The sequence below is a fragment of the Sorex fumeus genome, unplaced genomic scaffold (assembly GCF_029834395.1).
Source record: "Sorex fumeus unplaced genomic scaffold, SorFum_2.1 ptg000028l, whole genome shotgun sequence".
NCBI lineage: Eukaryota > Metazoa > Chordata > Mammalia > Eulipotyphla > Soricidae > Sorex > Sorex fumeus.
This window is the reverse complement of record NW_026606085.1, coordinates 5,831,514-5,849,753: the sequence shown is the minus strand read 5'-3', so window position 1 is coordinate 5,849,753 and position 18,240 is coordinate 5,831,514. Positions and strand designations below refer to the sequence as shown.

The following is an 18,240-nucleotide window of genomic DNA, read 5'->3' as shown; positions in this document are numbered from 1 at the left end:
CCCCGCCCGGCCCACCAATTGGTGTCCAGCTTCCAGACTCCATCCCTTCTGCTTCTCTCTTACCTCCTCCCCCACTTCAACTAAGCTACCACGCCCAGCCCCAGCATCCCCCCTCCCTCATCAGGATCCCCTCTACCAAACCCTCTTTCTCAGACCCTGCTTACCCCATCGCCACCCCTGCATCCTCATCTAATTAGGCCCAAAACTCTTCCCAGAGTCTCCAAGGTGATAAATAGGAGGTCCCAGCAAGAGTGGGGCAGGGGGCAGGGGTCAGAGGGCAAAGCCTGGGTTCCATGTGTGGTCTGTAGAAACAGGTGACTCGTGTAGTGTTGCTAGGTCACCAGATCTCCAGCATCAACCCAACATATCCACCCCGGCTGCTGAACCCAGCCTTCAACCATATTTCCTCAAGTATCTCAGAGATCTACCCTTGGAGGGAACTTAAAAAGTAGGAGAAAGGGACAGTTGGAGTCTAGACACGACCCCGAGCACCTGTGGTTCTACTACCACCCACTTTCCCACTGAAGTTCCAGCTGATCAGCTGGTAGTTCACCACCACCATGAGTCTGGGCATCATGGAGGAAGAAGATCTGGCCGAGTACTTCCGGATGCAGTATGGAGAGCGGCTGCTACAACTGCTGCAGTGAGTGTCTAAGGGCTTGGAAGCTCCCTCTGTGCCTAGGTCATCTCTACCCACCCCAGGCCTCACGTTTCACCCTGTATGCTCCTGCTGCCCCACTACCCCAAGTAACCTGGACATCCAGTCCTCACTCCCTCACACATCTTGCCCCCAGTTTTTGACATGGGCTATTCGCTCAACACACCATTACTCTCATTCAGGAAGGCAGGTAAGCTTTGTAGATCTCTTGGGTGTGTCTTTATGAGTTACCCCTAGTCCTAGACTGCCCCAAGTGCACAGAACCCACAGGCCCCTCTGCTCATGTCCCGGACAGGAAATTCCCCAACATAGAGGAGCAGTCGGACTCTCCATCAATTCAGCTCCTGGAGAAGAAAAAGGAGGCCAAGATTATGCACCATGCTATGGAACAGAAGAAGGAGGTAGGGAATAGAGGCTAGATCACAGGGCACAACGGGGTTCAGAGGAAACCTAAGGACAAACTCTGTTTTGTGGGTAGAAGTGTCTAGAACCAGCAGCCTGGGTGGTGGTTCCATGTTTCTCTGTGGAGATAGAAATGATTTGAGTCTTGAGGTACCAGTGTCCTAGGATGCTCTAGTCAGAACTAAGCCTGGTGGAAAGTGGGGAGTCTAGAAGGAGAGGCTCAGGGATAAGGGATGCTGGCTTCCGTGGTATCCATTTTAGCCCTCCTGACCTCTCTATTAATACACCCAAGACATTTCAACGCAAAATGGAAACGCTGAACCTGCGCTGGGAGGAACTGGGCATCAAGGAGGCCCAGCTGAAGGCCCATATTCAGAAATTTGAGCAGTTCATCCAGGTACGCAGTGTGAATGCATAATAAATAAATGATCAATGAATGGATGCCATGGTCAGGAATAGGCATTTGGATATGAAAAGTGCTTAATCAGTCACGTTTTATTGTCCCTAGCTCACTTTACTCCTCCATCTTTGCACTAAAGGACCAGGCATCAATACCCATCTCAAGACGACATCCCTCAGCTAGAGCAGGAGTAGAGATCAATTTTTTTTCTGCAAAAGGCTATTTAGCTATAACATTATTCATGGGCCATACAATACAGACAGATGAGACACAGGCAACTGATGAAAGCATATATGCCTGCCTGTCATGTACTAGAACCAGATTACATGACTTCACAGGCCTTACATATCCAAGTCTGGAAGTTCTTTATCTCTGCCTTAGTGAGACTGTGTGAACATTTAAAATCCAGATTTCTCCAGAAATCTTATGGTGCCAAGAGCCTATGCACCTGGTACAGATTCAGAGGTTCATCACTGGACTCTGTTTTAGAAGACTCTTGTCTCTTTCATCATTGTGTGTGTGTGTGTGTATGTGTGTGTGTGTTTTAAGCCAGGTGGAAAAGGATTAAATGGACATATCCCCCCAAAAATGTCTGACCCTTCTTCCTTGCTAGAGAAGAAAAGGTGGTTGGTAAAGTAGAATATTTGGGGGTGAGGGATCCCCAAGTATCCAGGAGAAAGCCAGCAGCACTAGGTCCTGGAAAGCAAGTTACAAATGTAGGGCCCAGAGCTCTTCTCACTCCTTGCAGGCGGCCAGGTCCAGGCATCTGATTTTTAAAGGATCATCTGAAGACTGTAATACTCCATTGGGAGTCAAAAACCTCTAGTTTGGGGAGCCCTGTCCTCTCCTGGATTTATGGGGCAGAATGTAAATACCCCACATTCTTTCACCACACATGTGCACATCCTGAGTGGTGCCACAGAAATGCATCATGAGAGGTGCGTTTTCCCCTAATCTGGAAGGGACTTTGGAGAAAGTAGGGCTAGACTGATGATGAGCCTCGTGCCTTATTTTCTGGGTCCTAAATTGCCTTCAATATCTCTTCCTGCCCCAGCCCTTTCCACACCATCCTTGTTCCTCCTCCCTCCCTTGTCCTATCTCCCTTTGTAAAATGGCAGGTACTGCACTGGGATAAATTGAGATACCAATTAACAGATTGGTGGTGGTGGTGGCGGGGGGAGTCAGCCCTCCAATCTGAATCTAGAACTCTGCCCAGTGACAAATGGCAACCAAGAAAGAGAAGAAGCAGAAACTGTCAGAAAGATTTGTGCTTTCACAAGGCTGAGTTCTCTGCAGATACCATATTCAACACAGGATAGATCTTCCCAACCCTTCACCTCAAGGTCCCAAATCCCACTGAGTGAGAATGTTTCCCAAATTGTCATCATAGATCAGAAACCTCTTTACTTGGGTAGACTTCTTTCCTGGCAGTCCCTTCAGACCCCTTGACCCCTGAAATCCCCTCAGTCAGCTCTGAATAACCCTGTTCATCTTGTCCCCACTTCTCTCCCACCCAAGTGGCTTAGCCATCCTTGCCCAATGGGAGGATAGTCCAAGCTCAGCAGACAGTGACTTAGTGAGGCCACCAGCCACCAGGGTTCTGGCAAGGTCATGGCCAGTGTCTGACCTGCACCAACTGCCTGATCCCAGGAAAATGACCAGAAACGAATCCGTGCCCTGAAGAAAGCCAACAAGGAGCGTGAGCTCAAGAGGCAGCATATGCGTGAGTTGGCCAAGGCCAAACAGGAGATGGCAACCCTGCGACAAGAGCACCAGCGACTCAGCAGCCGGCTGCAGGAATACTCTATCTTCAATAAGTACCTGGAGAAGGTGGTAGAAAACTCTGAGGTGAGGGGACAGCTGGGTTGGATCTCTTTTTCCCAGGGTGTCTGAGACTTTGTGAGTGAGGGGCACTGCAGGCATGGTCACTCCTACTCTGAAGAAATACTGCCAGTCCTGGGATGCAGCTCAAAAAGACGTGTGGAATCTGGTGGTCTATCTTTAGTGAGACAGTCACTGAAAGGTCTCTCAATGGGTTCTCTGTGTGCGCGTGCACGCACGTGTGCACACATGTGTGTACGTGTGTATGTGTGGTGTGGTGTGTAGGATGAGGCTTCTTTTTGGATCACTGGTATAAAGTTTTTCCTGCCTCAAGATGTGTCCTATATCTCTCCCTGCATTCCCTCTTCCCTGGTGCTTTTTCCTACTCAGGAATCAATTGGGATGAAGAAGGGAGAAATATGGTAAAATCACCCAACCTACTGTTGAGCTTGATTGCTCATTGGGACTGGGTGACACACATGGTAACTTCCCTCAGCCCTGCCAGCTTCCAGAGAAAATCTTTGAAAATACCCTCTAGAGGGGATCACTAAGTAAATGATGATTGGAGGAATTGTTCGGGAAGGAAGATGTGTGCTGAAAGTAGATAAAGGAACAAACATGATAATCTCTCAGTATCTGTATTGCAGACCATAATGCCCAAAAGTAATGAGAGAGTATGGGGAAATTGTCTGCCACAGAGGCGTGAGGAGGGCTGGAAAAAGGGGGGCGGGTAATACTGGGGACATCGGTTGTGGAGAATGTGCACTGGTGGAGAGGTAGATATTTGATCATGGTATGACTGAAACTTAAACATGAAAGTGTTGTAACTGTATTTCACGGTGATTCAATAAAAAAGAAAAAGAAGAAGAAGAAAGAAAATGCCCTCTAGAGAGGAGGAGAGGTCAGTGAGATCAGGTCGACTGCTCAGGGTGTCACAGATTGTCAGTGGCCAGAGCCCTTGCCTCTTACACCAACTCACAATGATTTTCTTGAGTAGCTGAAGGAGTATCTCCATCCTATGCTCCCACACATCCTGCAATAGTTTACATTCTACATAGTTCCCCTTCAAATTTATTTTGTCTCTTGTTTCTGGGAACATCCCCTCCTGCTCCTGCTTTATTCCTCCCTCTGCCCCCTCCCACTCGGGCTCTTCTGAAGGGTTCTCTTCCTGGATCCCAAACTTTCCTCATTCATAGGGTCTTATCCCCAGGCTCCTCTTTTCTTCTTGAGCAATTCAAGGGTGAATTGGAAACCTGCCACCATTAGTCTACCCACCATTCTTCCATTCTCCCATGGGACAGCAGCAGGGAGAGACCCTCACCAGAGAAGAGGCAGCCATGATGAATCAGGGTCCTGTGAGGGATCTGAGGAGACACAAAATGTCCAGCTTTTTAGAGTTCCAGCACTTTCCATTGATCTAGCTTATTTGTTCCCTAGTACCAAATGTGTGTAATTGCCTCCATTTGAATCATTGGTTTTATTTTGGTGGGGGAATTCTACTACATTAAAGGAGCATATAAAGATATCTTCAGAGTTAATTAAATGTGTTTCTTAATATTGAGGGTACCAATATGTCCCTGTCCCTTATTTGCTTTGATAGTCTGCTCCACTTTCAATTCATCTGCTTCCTGCAGCGCGTCCCACCCCAGGGCAGCCTGACACTGCTGTGCCTGGTGTTGGTATGTAGAAAGGCCTATATCCCCCATTCCATGGCCTCCTGAATACTGGGGCCTCATCCTCTCCCTCCCCAAACCATCAATCAGCAGATGTACTCTTCTGCCTCAGAAGTATTTCTGGAATCCAGCCTTTGCCCCTTCCTCACACAGAATGCCAGTGCGCTTTTGGAGTTTAGATTAGCATGACTCCTTGACTTCAGCCCACATGACATTCTACAGCCAAGTAAGATCACTTTTTTCTCTTTTTTCTTCCTTTCTTTCTTATTTGTTTCTTTAATACTATTTTAACCATACTGAAAAAATTTACAGAGAAATATAGATTAGCACCACATACTCACTATAAACTTTGTTAAATCTTATGATGTCCTGGTGTTTGCTCTTAATTCTTTGTTCCGAATAAAACACTGCCACTAAGTGAAGCCCCTTGTGTTCCCCCTACATGCTCTTCTCTTCTTTGGATATTCCCACAGCATCCTGATATTTTGTTTCTCATGATCAAGTCTGGCAGCTACCCACTATGTATTCGATATGCCAAACACAGTAACAACAAGTCTCACAATGGAGACGTTACTGGGCCTGCTCAAGCCAATTGATGAACAATGGGAAGACAGTGCTACAGTGATATGATAATGCTTATTTTTTATTATTTTGAAAATACATTACATATCCACGAGTACATCATGACTTGCTCTTTCTAATCAGTTGAATATTTTTAAACCTTTTTTTTGTGGGGTATAAGGGTGGCTCAGTGTTAAAGCACCTGCTTTAAATACACAAGACTGAAAGTTTAGTTTCTGACAGTGTCTCACATACTGTGTGATCCCAGCAACACTGCCAGTTGTAATCGCTGGTAACACAGCAATGTGTGAAATCTGGTGCAATACAACCAAGGGTATCACAGCAGCAGCAACAAAAGGTGTTGGAATAGGATAAATCTTCTCATTGTGGAAAACTTTGAACATACAAAAATAGAACAGTCTAATGAACGTCCTTTACTCATCATCTAATTCCAACAATTATCCAGCATTTTATATTTTAGCCACATTTTCCCACCACTGCCATTTTGAAGCAAATTATATATATATAACAAATACATATACAAATATATAAGTATATATACACATATATACACAAATACAATATACAAAATATACAATATGTATACAAAAACAAATACATATACAAATGCACAAATACATATATATGTATATGTATATGTATTTTTTTTTGGTCCAAAACTGGCAGTGCTCAGGCCTTACTCTGGTGGGTACAGGGGACCATATGGAGTGCCAGGGATCAGACACAGGTTAGCTGTGTGTAAGGCAGTTCTGCAGCCTAGCAAATTGTAACTTTTTAATCCTTAAGTATATTTTTTCTTTTTTTTAATTAATCACCATGAGATACAGTTACAGAATTACAAACTTTCATGATTATGTTTCAGTCATACAATGATGGAGTGCCCATCCCTCCACCAGTGCCCATTCTCCATCACCAATGTTCCCAATATCTCTCCCGCCACCCCCACCCCTTACCACCCCCTGCTTCTGTGACAGGCACATTCCCTCTTACTCTCTTCTCCCTTTGGGTGTTATAGTTTGCAAGACAGGTACTTAGCGGCCATCATGTTTGGCCCATAGTCTACTTTCAGCATGTATCTCCCATCCCAGGAAAGCCCTCCAACCATCATTTACTTGGTGGTCCCTTCTCTATCCCAGCTGCTCTTTCCTCCAGCACTTGAAATCAGCTTCCAAGACGTGGAGTGATCCTCCTGGCTCTTATCTCTACTATCCTCAGGTGTTAGTCTCATATTATGATACTTTATATTCCACAAATGAGTGCAGTCATTCTATGTCTGTCCTTTTTTTTCTGACTAGTTTCACTTAACATGATACTCTCCATGTCCATCCATTTATATGCACATTCTATTATTTAATCTTTTCTAATAGCTGCATAGTATTCCATTGTGTAGAAATATCAAAATTTCTTTAACCAGTCATCTGTTCTCGGGCACTCAGCCTTTTTCCAGATTCTGGCTATTGTAAATAAGGTAAAGGTAAGGTAAAGGCCCTCCCGTTGATCGTCAATTTGCTCGAGCGGGCCCAGTAACGTCTCCATTGGAGACTTTTGTTGTTACTGTGTCTGGCATATCGAATACTCTCGGTAGCTTGCCTGGCTCTCTGAGAGGGGCGGAGGAATCGAACTCGGGTCGGCCATGTTGGCCGCTTGTAAGGCGAATGCCCTACCCGCTGTGCTATCGCTCCAGCCCTAGTGCTTCATTAAACATGCAAATGCAGATATCATTTCTACTGTACTTTTTTTGCATCTCTGGGATATCTTCCCAGAAGTGGTATTACTGGGTCAAATGAGAGCTCAATTTCTAGTTTTTTGAAAAGAATCCATATTGTTTTCAAGAAAGGCCAGAGCAGACAGCATTCCCACCAGCAGCAGTGAAGGAGAGTCCCTTTCTCCCCACATCCATGCCAACACCGGTTGCTTTTGTTCTTTTGGATGTGAGTCAGTCTCTTTGGTGTGAGATGATCTCATAATTGTTTTGATCTGCATATCCCTGATGATTAGTGATGACAGGCATTTTTTATGTTCCTTTTGGCCATTCAGATTTCTTCTTTGAGCAAGTTTCTGTACATTTCATTGCCCCATTTTCTGATGGGATTGGATGTTTTCTTGTTGTAGAGTTCAATCAGTACCTTGTATAACCTTGATATTAACCACTTATCAGAAGAGTATTGGGTGAATATCCTTTTCCATTGTGTAGACTGTCTTTGTATTCTGGTCACTTTTTCTTTTGAGGTGCAGAAGCTTCTTAGTTTAAGATAGTCCCATTTATTTATCTGTTTCCACTTGCTTGGTCAGTGGCATTTCATCCTTGAAAATACCTTTAGCTTCAACGTCGTGGAAACCTTTTCTTTAGTGTATCTTATGGATTCTAGTCTGATGTTGAGGTCTTTAATCCATTTTGATCTGACTTTTGTGCATGGTGTTAGACAGAGGTTTGAGTTCATTTTTTTGCACGTAGCTGTCCAGTTGTCCCAGCAGCACTTGTTGAAGAGGTTTTCCTTGCTCCACTTCACATTTCTTACTTCCTTATCAAAGATTATATGCTCATATATTTGGGTGTGTGTGTAAGGATATTCAACCCTCTTCCATTGGTCTGCAGGTCTGTCTTTGTTCCAATACCATGCTCTTTTAGTATTCACCACTTTGTAGTACAGTTTGAGGTTAGGGAAGGTGATGCCTCCCATCTTTTTTACCCCAAGCCCAAGCATTAGCTATTCGTGAAGGCTTGTTCCATATAAATTTCAGGAGTGTTTGATCACTTTCTTTGAAGAATGTCATGGGTATCCTTATAGGGATTGCATTGAATCTGTATAATGCTTTGGGGAGTATTGCCACTTTGACAATGTTAATTCTCCCAGAACCCGGCAAGCTACCGAGAGTATTTGATATGCCAGACACAGTAACAATAAAGTCTCCAATGGAGACGTTACTGGGCCCGCTCGAGCAAATCGACGATCAACGGGAGGGCCTTTACCTTTACCTTTACCTTTACCTAATTCTTCCAGAACATGAGCAGGGGGTGTATTTCCATTTCCTTGAATCCTCTTTTATTTCTTGAAGTACCGTTTTGTAGTTTTCTTTGTACAGGTTCTTTACCTCCTTAGGTAAACTGATTCCAAGGTACTTGATTTTCTGAGGCACGACTATAAACAGAATTGTTTTTTCATATCACTTTTTTCTCTTTCATTATTTGCATATAGGAAAGTCTTGGACTCTTTGGTAATGATTGTATAACCTGCGACTTTACTATACAATCTATTATTTCTAGGAGATTCTTGGTAGAGGCTTTAGGGTTCTCTAAGTGTAGTATCATGTCATCTGCAAATAGTGAGAACTTGATTTCCTCCTTTCCTATCTGGATGTCCTTAATATATTTTTCTTGCCTAATGGCTATGGCAAGAACTTCCAGTACTAGTTTGAACAGAAGTGGCAAGAGTGGGCATCCTTGTCTTGTCCCTGATCTTAGAGGGAAGACTTTTAGTTTTCCCCATTGAGGATAATGCTTGTTGTGGGCTTGTGGTAAATGGCTTTGACCATATTGAGGAAAGTTCCTTTGATTCCCATCTTACTGAGAGTTTTCATCATAAATGAGTGCTAGATTTTGTCAAATGCTTTCTCTGTATCTATTGATATAATCATATGGTTTTATCTTTTCTTTTATTGATGTGATGGATTATGTTGGACTTGCGAATGTTAAACTATCCATGCATCCCCAGGATAAATGGACTTGGTCGTGGTGTATGATCTTTTTGATGAGTCGTTGGATTCTATTTGCTAACATTTTGTTGAGGATCTTTGCATCCATCGACCTGTAATTTTCTTTTCTTTTTTTTTGTGGTGTCTCTGTCTGGTTTTGGTATTAGGGTGATATGTACCCCATGGAAACTGTTTGGGAGTGTTTCTGTTTCTTCAATTTCCTGGAAAAGCTTGTAAAAGACTGACAATAGGTCCTCTTTAAACGTCTTGAAGAATTCGTTAGTGAATCCATTGGACCTGGGCTTTTGTTTTGGGGAATAATTTTATTACTGTTTCAATTTCCTTGGTAGTGATAAATCTATTCAGGTATTCCAAATCTTCTTGGCTCAGCCTTGGGAAATTATAGGAATTCAGGAATTTATTCATTTTTTCTAGGTTCTCATGGAATACAGGCTTTCAAAGTAATCTTTGATGATATTTTTCATTTCTTTGGTTTCTGTTGTGATGTCCCCCTTTTCATTTCTCGTTCAGCTTGTTAGTGTTTTCTCTCTCTTTCTTTTTGAGTCTTATTAGTGGTTTATCGATTTTTTTTCTGAAAGAACCAGCTCATGGTTTTATTGATCTTTCAGATTATTTTTAGGTTTCCATGTCGTTAATTTCTGCTCTAAGTTTTTATTATTTCTTTCCACCTGTCTGGTTTGGTTTCCTTTTGTTAGTCATTTTCTAAGATTTTAAGCTGTGATGTCAAGTCATTTATGTAGGCCCTTTCTTCCTTCCTGAGAAATGCTTGCAGAGCTATAAAATTTCCCCTTAACACTGCTTTAGCTGTGTCCCACAAGTTCTGGCAGCTCATGTCTTCATTCTCATTTATTTCCAGGAATCTTTTGATTTCTTCCTTGATTTCCTCTCTGACCAACTCGTAATTCAACATTGAGTTGTTTAATTTCCAGGTGTTTGATTTGATTCTTCATTTCTGTGTGTGATTAACTTCTCTCTTCAGTGCATCGTAGTCTTTAAAGATAGCTGATACAATTTCTATCTATCTGATTCTATTGCGGTATGTTTTGTGGCTCGCATGTGGTCTATCTTGGAAAATGTTTCATATGCACTGGAAAAGAATGTGTATTCAGTTTGGGGGGGATGAAAAGCCCTATATACCTGTATTAGCCCTCTCTTCCATTTCTTCCTTCAAACGAGTACTTCTTGGCTGAGTTTTAGTCTTGTTGATACATCAAGAGGTGATAGGGTGGTGTTGAGTCTCCAACTACTATTTTGTTGCTACCAATATCCTCCTTTAAGTCTACTAGCAGTTGTTTTAAGTATTTTGCTGGCCTCTCTTTCGTTGAATATGTGTTTAAGAGTGTGATATTTTCCCCTGATGTACATATCCTTTGATTATTAAAAAATGGGGGGCTGGAGCAATAGTACAGCAGGTAAGGCGTTTGCCTTGCACGCAGCTGACCTAGGTTCGATTCCCAGAATCCCATATGGTCCCCTGAGCACCGCCAGGAGTAATTCCTGAGTGCATGAACCAGGAGTAACTCCTGTGACCCAAAAAGCAAAAAAAAAAAATTCCTGAGTGCATGATTATTAAAAAAGGCCTTTGCTGTCCCTTCTCATTTTTTCGGCTTGAAATCTATGTTTTTGGATACTAGTTTGGCTATCCTGGCCATTTTGAGTGAGTTGTTGGCCTGAAAGTATTGTTTTCCATTCTTTGACTTTTAGTCTGTGTTTGCTCTGACTGTTCAGATGTGTTTCTTGTAGGCAGCAGAATGTTATGTTCAGTTTTTTAATCCACTTTGCCACTCTGTGTCTCTTGATTGGTGCATTTAGATTATTGACATTTGAGAGAGATTATTGTCATTGGGTTTTATGCCATCTTTCTGTAGAGGTTTGTTGTGCTTGTTTCCTATCTTACAGTAGCCCCTTTGGTCCTTCTCTTAAGGTTGGTTTTTGAGTCTATGAAGTTCCTGAGCTGTTGTTTATCCATGAAACAGTGCATCATGAGTTTGAGTGAGAGTTTAGCCAGATAAAGTATTCTTGTTGAGGCATTCATTTTCATTGAGTTTTTTTTCATTATATCCCACCATTGTCTTCAGGCTCAGATGGTTTCCTCTGATAAGTCTGCTGTAAATCTAAAGGATGCTCCTTTGTATGTGATTTCCTTCTTTGACCTTGCTGCTTGCAGTATTGTGTCTCTCTCTGTGATACCCATCATTCTGATTATGATATGTCTTGAAATCTTTTTTAATAGGGTTTCTTTTAGCTGGTACCCTTCAGGCTTCTTGGATCTGGATGCCTGCATTCTCCATCTCTGCGAACTTCTCAGCAATGATACTGTTAACTGTTGGTACTTCATTGGGTTTGCTGCCCTGTCCTACTGGTACCTCAATGATTCTTATGCTGTCCTCTTTAATTCATCCCCTTGCCTCTTATTCTCCTGAGTGTTATTTTGAGGTCTTTTTCCATTATATGTTGTTTCCTGTATGCTATCTGAAGCTCATCTTCAAGCTCACTGATTCTGTCTTTGGCTGTTGTCATTCTACTATTGAGCGATCACACTGAGTTTTTAATTTCGTCTACTGAATCCTTTATTAGTGACACTTCTGTTTGTAGCTTTATTTCTGCTCTCATTTCTTCCTGTAATTTGTTGGTTGTCTATTCCACTGTTTCTTCCATGTCCTCCTTTAATTTACTGAATTCCTGTTCCACCATTTCTTTGAGCTCATTAAACATCCTCAACATTTCATCTTTAAATTCTTTATTGGAGAGATTGTACTTGTGGGTATTCCCTGTTGAGGCTTCAGGACTCTTCTTTATCCACTCCACATAGCAGGATCTGCACTGTTTCTTCATGTTACTGTGGTAGTATGGACGTGGGTCCCTCCAGTTCACTATCAGTGACCCCCTCTTGCTGCAAGGGAGGATTCTAGATTCCAGATGGACTTGATCAATGGTGGTCTCCTTTTTACCCTTTAAGAATACTACCTCAAATCCAGGTCAACCACATGCAAGGCAAGCACCCTATCAGCTGTACTATCTCCCTGGCCCCTGCATGTATTCTGATTGATGTTATAATAATCCATCTTCAGACAGTGGAAACCTCTTCTATTTTGCATCCTGAGTCCTGTTTACATCAGTGTTAGTGTTTAGAAAGTTGCTCCTGGTATCTCTGATATGATTCATTCACTTGAACTGCTTATTATTTAAAGATCATATGAACTTTTGAAATCCAGACATGATTAAAATATTTGTTGCTTAAAATTCTTTAATGATTGAAGTCCACATTCCTTCATAAAGATTTTCTGGGTTCTTTCCTTTCCCCACATCTTTTTTTTCCCTCCCCATCTTGATCTCACTTACACTAAACCTTCTTGAGCATCCTGATCATGTCATCATATTTACCCAGGATAACCTTGCTCCTAACCCTACCTGCATTGCTTGGCTATCTCTTACTTACTTCCTGTTCTCATTTCAGCCATCCTTTTCCCTTGGAAACCTTTTTTGGCTGTTCTAACTCATCACATGTGGAGATGAGAGGTATATTTGGGAAAGGTGAGCAGAAAAAATAGTAGCAGAAAAAATAATAGGAATCTATTCTATCACTGAGAATGACATGAAATAGAGAAAAATATTAGATAGAGTTTTCTAGGTTGGGGGGTGTTTGGAGGGACATTTTGATAAGGCTCTGGGAAGGTGAATTGGCGTCCTTTGTTCCTGGTACTCACAGAGCCTTCCAAGGAGTGAGGGTCGAAAGACTTTTGTTCACTTACAAGGCCTATAAATTAAGACCAGAGGGGTTCAGTTCTGGCACCAGCTAGTAGAGGCAGTTGAGTCCTTCAGGGAGCCCCAGCTTTCTCCTCAGCAAACTCTAAACAAATGCCGAAGAGCACCAGGTTAAAGTTATTCCTCCCTACCTCCATCCAGTTCCACCCCTAGTTGGAGATAGGGCTTATCACAGTGCTGTGAGGATTTACTTGTCTGTCTGCTTTTCCTCCACACCACCCTGAGTTGTAAGCTTTAACAAAACAGGGTCTGGTTTCTATCTCATTCTATGGCCCTAGCATTCAGTGCAGTTCCTGGTTTATGAGTGGTTCTTGGTACATTCTTGTTGAATAGCATAATTATTGTCTTGGAAAACATATTTTCAAAATCTCTCTCTCTCTCTCATACACACACACACACACACACACACACACACACACACACACACACCATCATTTTTCAACTCTAGAACTACCCTAGAGATCATATGCCAAATTCATATGACAAGCATGACAAGCAGTTAATCAGACCTACTGATTTTCTGGGGGTGGAATTTGTAGGATGTCCTTCTTAAAATTCACTATTTGGACATATGTTTGAACAAGAACCCTAGATTCAGTTGCACAAGGCATCACAGCCTATACCAACCCAGGGGGGCAAGCAGTGGGACTCTAAAATTCAGGGCCTACCTGCTCAGCAAGAGTATCCAAGACAGTGACAGGCTTGCAAAGTAGCTTTGTGGGGACTCCAGGTGGCAGCAGGAAGTAACCTTAACTCCCCACTGCAGTTTGAAGAGATCCAAGAGGTGATTGCACGTTACAAGACGTTGGTGAGCATGCACCATGACCTCATGCAGTCTGCACAGGAGGGCCAGGAGAACATTGAACATGCCAAGGCAAGACTGGCACGCTACATGGAAGAGAAGGATGATGAGATCCTGCAGCACAACAATGAGCTGGCACGCCTGCAAATGCGATTCGACCGTGCCCGCAGTGATGTCATCATCTGGGTGAGGGACCAGGGGTTTCTGGGCCTTGATGAGTGAAGAACACACACACACACACACACACACACACACACACACACACACCTACACACACTAAAAAAAACCACATTCCCTCATATAAACCCTGCCTCGTTCCCTTGTTTCCTTTCCAGGAATCCCGCTGGGCACATATCCAGAACACAGCAGCCAAGAAGACTCTTCTGCTCGGCACCATTAAGATGGCAACACTAAACCTTTTCCAGATCGTGAGCAAGCAGCTGAAGGAGACCACCTCTGTGTCCTTGGAGGACACACACAAACAGCTGGACATGGTAGGAGATGGGGCAGGTGCCAGAGACTGCACCCTAGTGGCCAAGAGGATTCTAGATATAATCAGTGTCAGACAGAGCCCCTATCCCAGGTCTCTGACTCAGTAGGTCTGAGATAAGCCCCTGTGAACTTCCATGGTTAGTAAATTCCCAGGTGGTGGTGGTGGTAAGAGTGCTGAGCTTTTAAAACTTTGTCTTATCATCTGCAATTGTATGTTCGTTGCAGCACTCTTTACAATAGCTAGAATCTGGAAAAAACCTGAGTGCCCGAGAACAGATGACTGGTTAAAGAAACTTTGGTACATTTACACAATGGAGTACTATGTAGCTGTTAGAAAAGACAAAGTCATGAAATTTACATACAAGTGGTACTACATGGAAAGTATCATGTTAAGCGAAATAAGTCAGAAAGAGAGGGATAGACATAGAAAGATTGCATTCATCTGGGGAACATAAAGTAATAAAATAGGAGACTAACACCCAAGAAAGGCCAAGATTAGTACCAGGAATTTTACTCTATGGCTTAGAGGCCAACCACACATGCTAGGGGAAAAGGGAGCTCAGATAGAGAAGGGAACACCAAATAAAGGTGTTGGGAGGATCCTCCCAGGATGGGAGAAGCATGCTGAAAGTAGACTATAGACCAAACATGATTGTCACCCATTGCCTATTTTGCAAACCACAACACCCAATAAGAGAGAGAGAGAACAAAAGGGAATGCCTTGCCACAGAGGCAGGGTGGGCTGGGGGGGATGGGGGGTGGGAGGGATACTGGGATCCGTGGTGGTGGGAAATGGGCACTGGTGGAGGGATGGGTATTTGATCATTGCATAATTGAAGCCCAAGCACAAAAATTTGTAAGTCTACAACTGTACCTCATGATGTCTCACTAATAAAAATTTTTAAAAAATTAGAACAGAACAAAAAACCTTTGTCTTAGAACTAAAACCCTGTTGGTCCTAACCAACAGGATTAGTTGCTACAGAAGTAGCAGGTATCTACAATGAAATTCATTATTTGTGAAAAATAGTCTTATTAAGTTCTAGTGAACTACTAGAGGTCTGTGCCTGAGTTATCTCTGAGAAAAGAGAAGTTGGGAGAAAGGAGATCAGCAAGTTTAGGGCATCATTGAGTGTGTAAACACACAAAAAATAAAAAGGCCGGCGGTCAGGCTGTTTCCCCATTCCATGGAGGTCGATGGCGATGGTCAGGCGAAGGAAGGAAACGAGAGCCAGGCTGGTTGGTCTTAGCAGCGATTTATTACATGGAAGAGATGTATGTCATGGAGGCCTCAGGAATCCTCAAGCACGTGCGCCTTTGTTCTCTCAGCTTCTGTCCTTAGCCCCATCTTCCCAGGTTCTCTGATGCAAGTGTCCCCCCAGAGAGCCCTGAAATCTCCCTTATATAGATCATAGTACCTCTAAAGGGCGCAATATAGTGATGTCATCAAAAGGAGTTACAGAAAAACACTGAGGCAAAGCATACATTGTTCCTTTACATCTGCAGGCCAGTAATCCTGGCCTCACCTTTTTACAAGCTACAAGCACTTAGATTAGCACAACAAAGACCAGTCTGCTAGAGCTGGGAATCTACATCTCCAAAATCAGCCAGCCTGGAGCCAGGCATCTACATCCCAAAGACCAGGCCTGGTTTAGCACCTGGGATCTGTATACCTAAACCTAGCTAGGTTCCTGTGAGATAAGAGAAACTACCTCAATATACTGAAGTCATTTACTGAAGGCAGTTTGAAGGGGAGAAAGCAGTCTCATCCAAGCTAGTCAGGACACACAGGAAACTGCTTCTAGGACGTGTTTCTCCTCTCCTTGTCCAACCAACATATAAGCATACATAATATTAATCGTTTTGTATGGACACAGTAAGAAATACTTTGAGCTTATAGAATTGCTCTCCTAGGGCCATCTAGATCTCAGACTGCAGTGCTCAGGCCAGATACCTTTCCTATTCCTAGCAGCAGGGCCCTAGTCTCGTCGTTACTTTTGGATCATGACATCATTTGCCTATGATCAACCTCTTAACTTATAGTTAAGAATCGTGGCACCTTGGCCTGGCCCATCGCGATGCCAGGGTAGCACATAACTTACCAGCTTGCCCTGGTTCCATCCAGTCCCACGTCGGGACCCTACTCTTGGGGTGCTAGGAAGTGAGGGCAACTGAGGCTTAAGTTGAGAAGGCAGATGCCCAGGAGTGAATAATATTCTAAGCCAATCAATTCCTAAATTACCGAGCATATTAATTAATTGTCTTCCTGTATCTATACAAAAGAACATTGCATTAAAGTAAACTGCTCAAAAGACGTAAGGAGAGGAGAAAGGCAATATTAACTTACAATACAGCTTCAGTGTCTAAGAAGGATGAGACCTTACAAATTGGTTGGGGAAGAGAGCATAGAAGTGGTTACAGACAGACAAAGTAATGGGAATGACTCGGGAGCACTGTGATGGGTGTAACCTGATAAACCTAAGCTCTGTGTACTCCAACAATTGAGGTCATATTAGAACCAACTAGAACTTTTCTCTTTGAATTGAAAGGAAATTGAAAAGGAAATAACATTTTCACTGTGTGCTTCAAAACTGGGCTGGAGCAATAGCACAGCGGGTAGGGCATTTGCCTTGCACGCGGCCAACCCAGGTTCAATTCCTCCGCCCCTCTTGGAGAGCCCGGCAAGCTACCGAGAGTATCTGCCCGCACGGCAGAGCCTGGCAAGCTCCCCGTGGTGTATTTGGTATGCCAAAAGCAGTAACAACAAGTCTCACAATGGAAACGTTACTGGTGCTCTCTCGAGCAAATCGATGAACAATGGGAGGGCAGTGCTACAGTGCTTCAAAACTACTTAATGTCTTGTCCATATGCCACCTAAAATCATCTCACTTCTGAACAAAGGCATACACTTTTCATAAAGGTAAAGGTAAAGGCCCTCCCGTTGTTCGTCTATTTGCTCGAGCGGGCCCAGTAACGTCTCCATTGGAGACTTTGTTGTTACTGTGTCTGGCATATCGAATACTCTCGGTAGCTTGCCGGGCTCTCCGAGAGGGGCGGAGGAATCGAACTCGGGTCGGCCATGTTGGCTGCGTGCAAGGCAAACGCCCTTGGGTAAAACAGTATTAATGACTGAAAGGAATCTTGAAAGAGATGGGACTGTTGGTGTAGTTTCATCCCAAGGAATTTTCTTGGGAATAAGAATATTTAGAACTAGATTGATCTTCAAAGTCACACAAGCAAACCTTTTCTCTCTCTCTCTCTCTCTCTCTCTCTCTCTCTCTCTCTCTTTTAGATTCAGCAATTTATCCAAGACCTGTCAGACATCTGGACAGAGGTAAAAAAGAAGGAGCAACTGCAAGCTCGGATTTAAGGAGTCCCAAGTTTATAGAATGTTCTGAGACAGAGTCTCAAAGAGGATATATTTCTGGTGATCTTGAAATCCAGACATCCCAGTCCAGCCCTCTGTACCTTTCTGTTAGTGAACAGCCTATTTTACTCTTGGACTTTTGTATACCCCAGCATTGAAAACATTAACTTCTATAACAAGTTTGATTATAAATTTTTACTCTCTCCTTGGTGGTTTGTCATGGGAAAGAGGGTACTTCAAAGAGAGAACCTCCAAAAGCAGATACTCTCAAAACTGGCTACTTAAACTTCCCAAGGACCAGAAGCCAAAGTGTATACCAAACCCTGGAGTAAATAACAAAGGATCCTTCTTTCCTCCAGCACTTAAATTTTTTTAAGTTGATGTTTCTAATTGTGGCGCAAAAATTCATTGGAAACTCTGAAGGAAGCCTCCCACCTTAAGAAGTGAGTCAGGAACTTTCCTGACCTAGGAGGCTACCCCTCACCTCCTACTTCCTTTGGAGCCTAAAACATGCAATATGGAATTATAAAGGATAATATAAAAATCATAAGCATACTGCCAAAGC

General features: G+C 43.1%; 1 protein-coding gene across 2 annotated transcripts; it reads left to right on the top strand.

Annotated features, from left to right (window-relative positions):
- The first annotated feature begins 560 nt into the window (after positions 1-560).
- On the top strand, positions 561-17,678 carry CCDC42 (coiled-coil domain containing 42). 2 transcript variants are annotated; one of them, XM_056115201.1, is made up of 7 exons: positions 561-643; positions 954-1,059; positions 1,353-1,457; positions 3,111-3,308; positions 13,782-14,003; positions 14,153-14,311; positions 17,601-17,678. In XM_056115201.1, the coding sequence occupies exons 1-7, from the start codon at positions 561-563 to the stop codon at positions 17,676-17,678; spliced, it is 951 nt and encodes a 316-aa protein (XP_055971176.1). The 2 variants fall into 2 exon arrangements, with proteins under 2 accessions (XP_055971176.1, XP_055971177.1); XM_056115202.1 differs by lacking the exon at positions 13,782-14,003.
- The last annotated feature ends 562 nt before the right edge of the window (positions 17,679-18,240 follow it).

Coding starts and splice junctions, on each gene's coding strand:
- CCDC42 (XM_056115201.1), top strand. CDS start 561: ATGAGTCTGGGCATCATGGAGGAAGAAGATCTGGCCGAGTACTTCCGG. Junction 14,004..14,152: donor GCAGTGATGTCATCATCTGG/GTGAGGGACCAG, acceptor TTTCCTTTCCAG/GAATCCCGCTGGGCACATAT. Junction 14,312..17,600: donor CACACAAACAGCTGGACATG/GTAGGAGATGGG, acceptor TCTCTCTTTTAG/ATTCAGCAATTTATCCAAGA.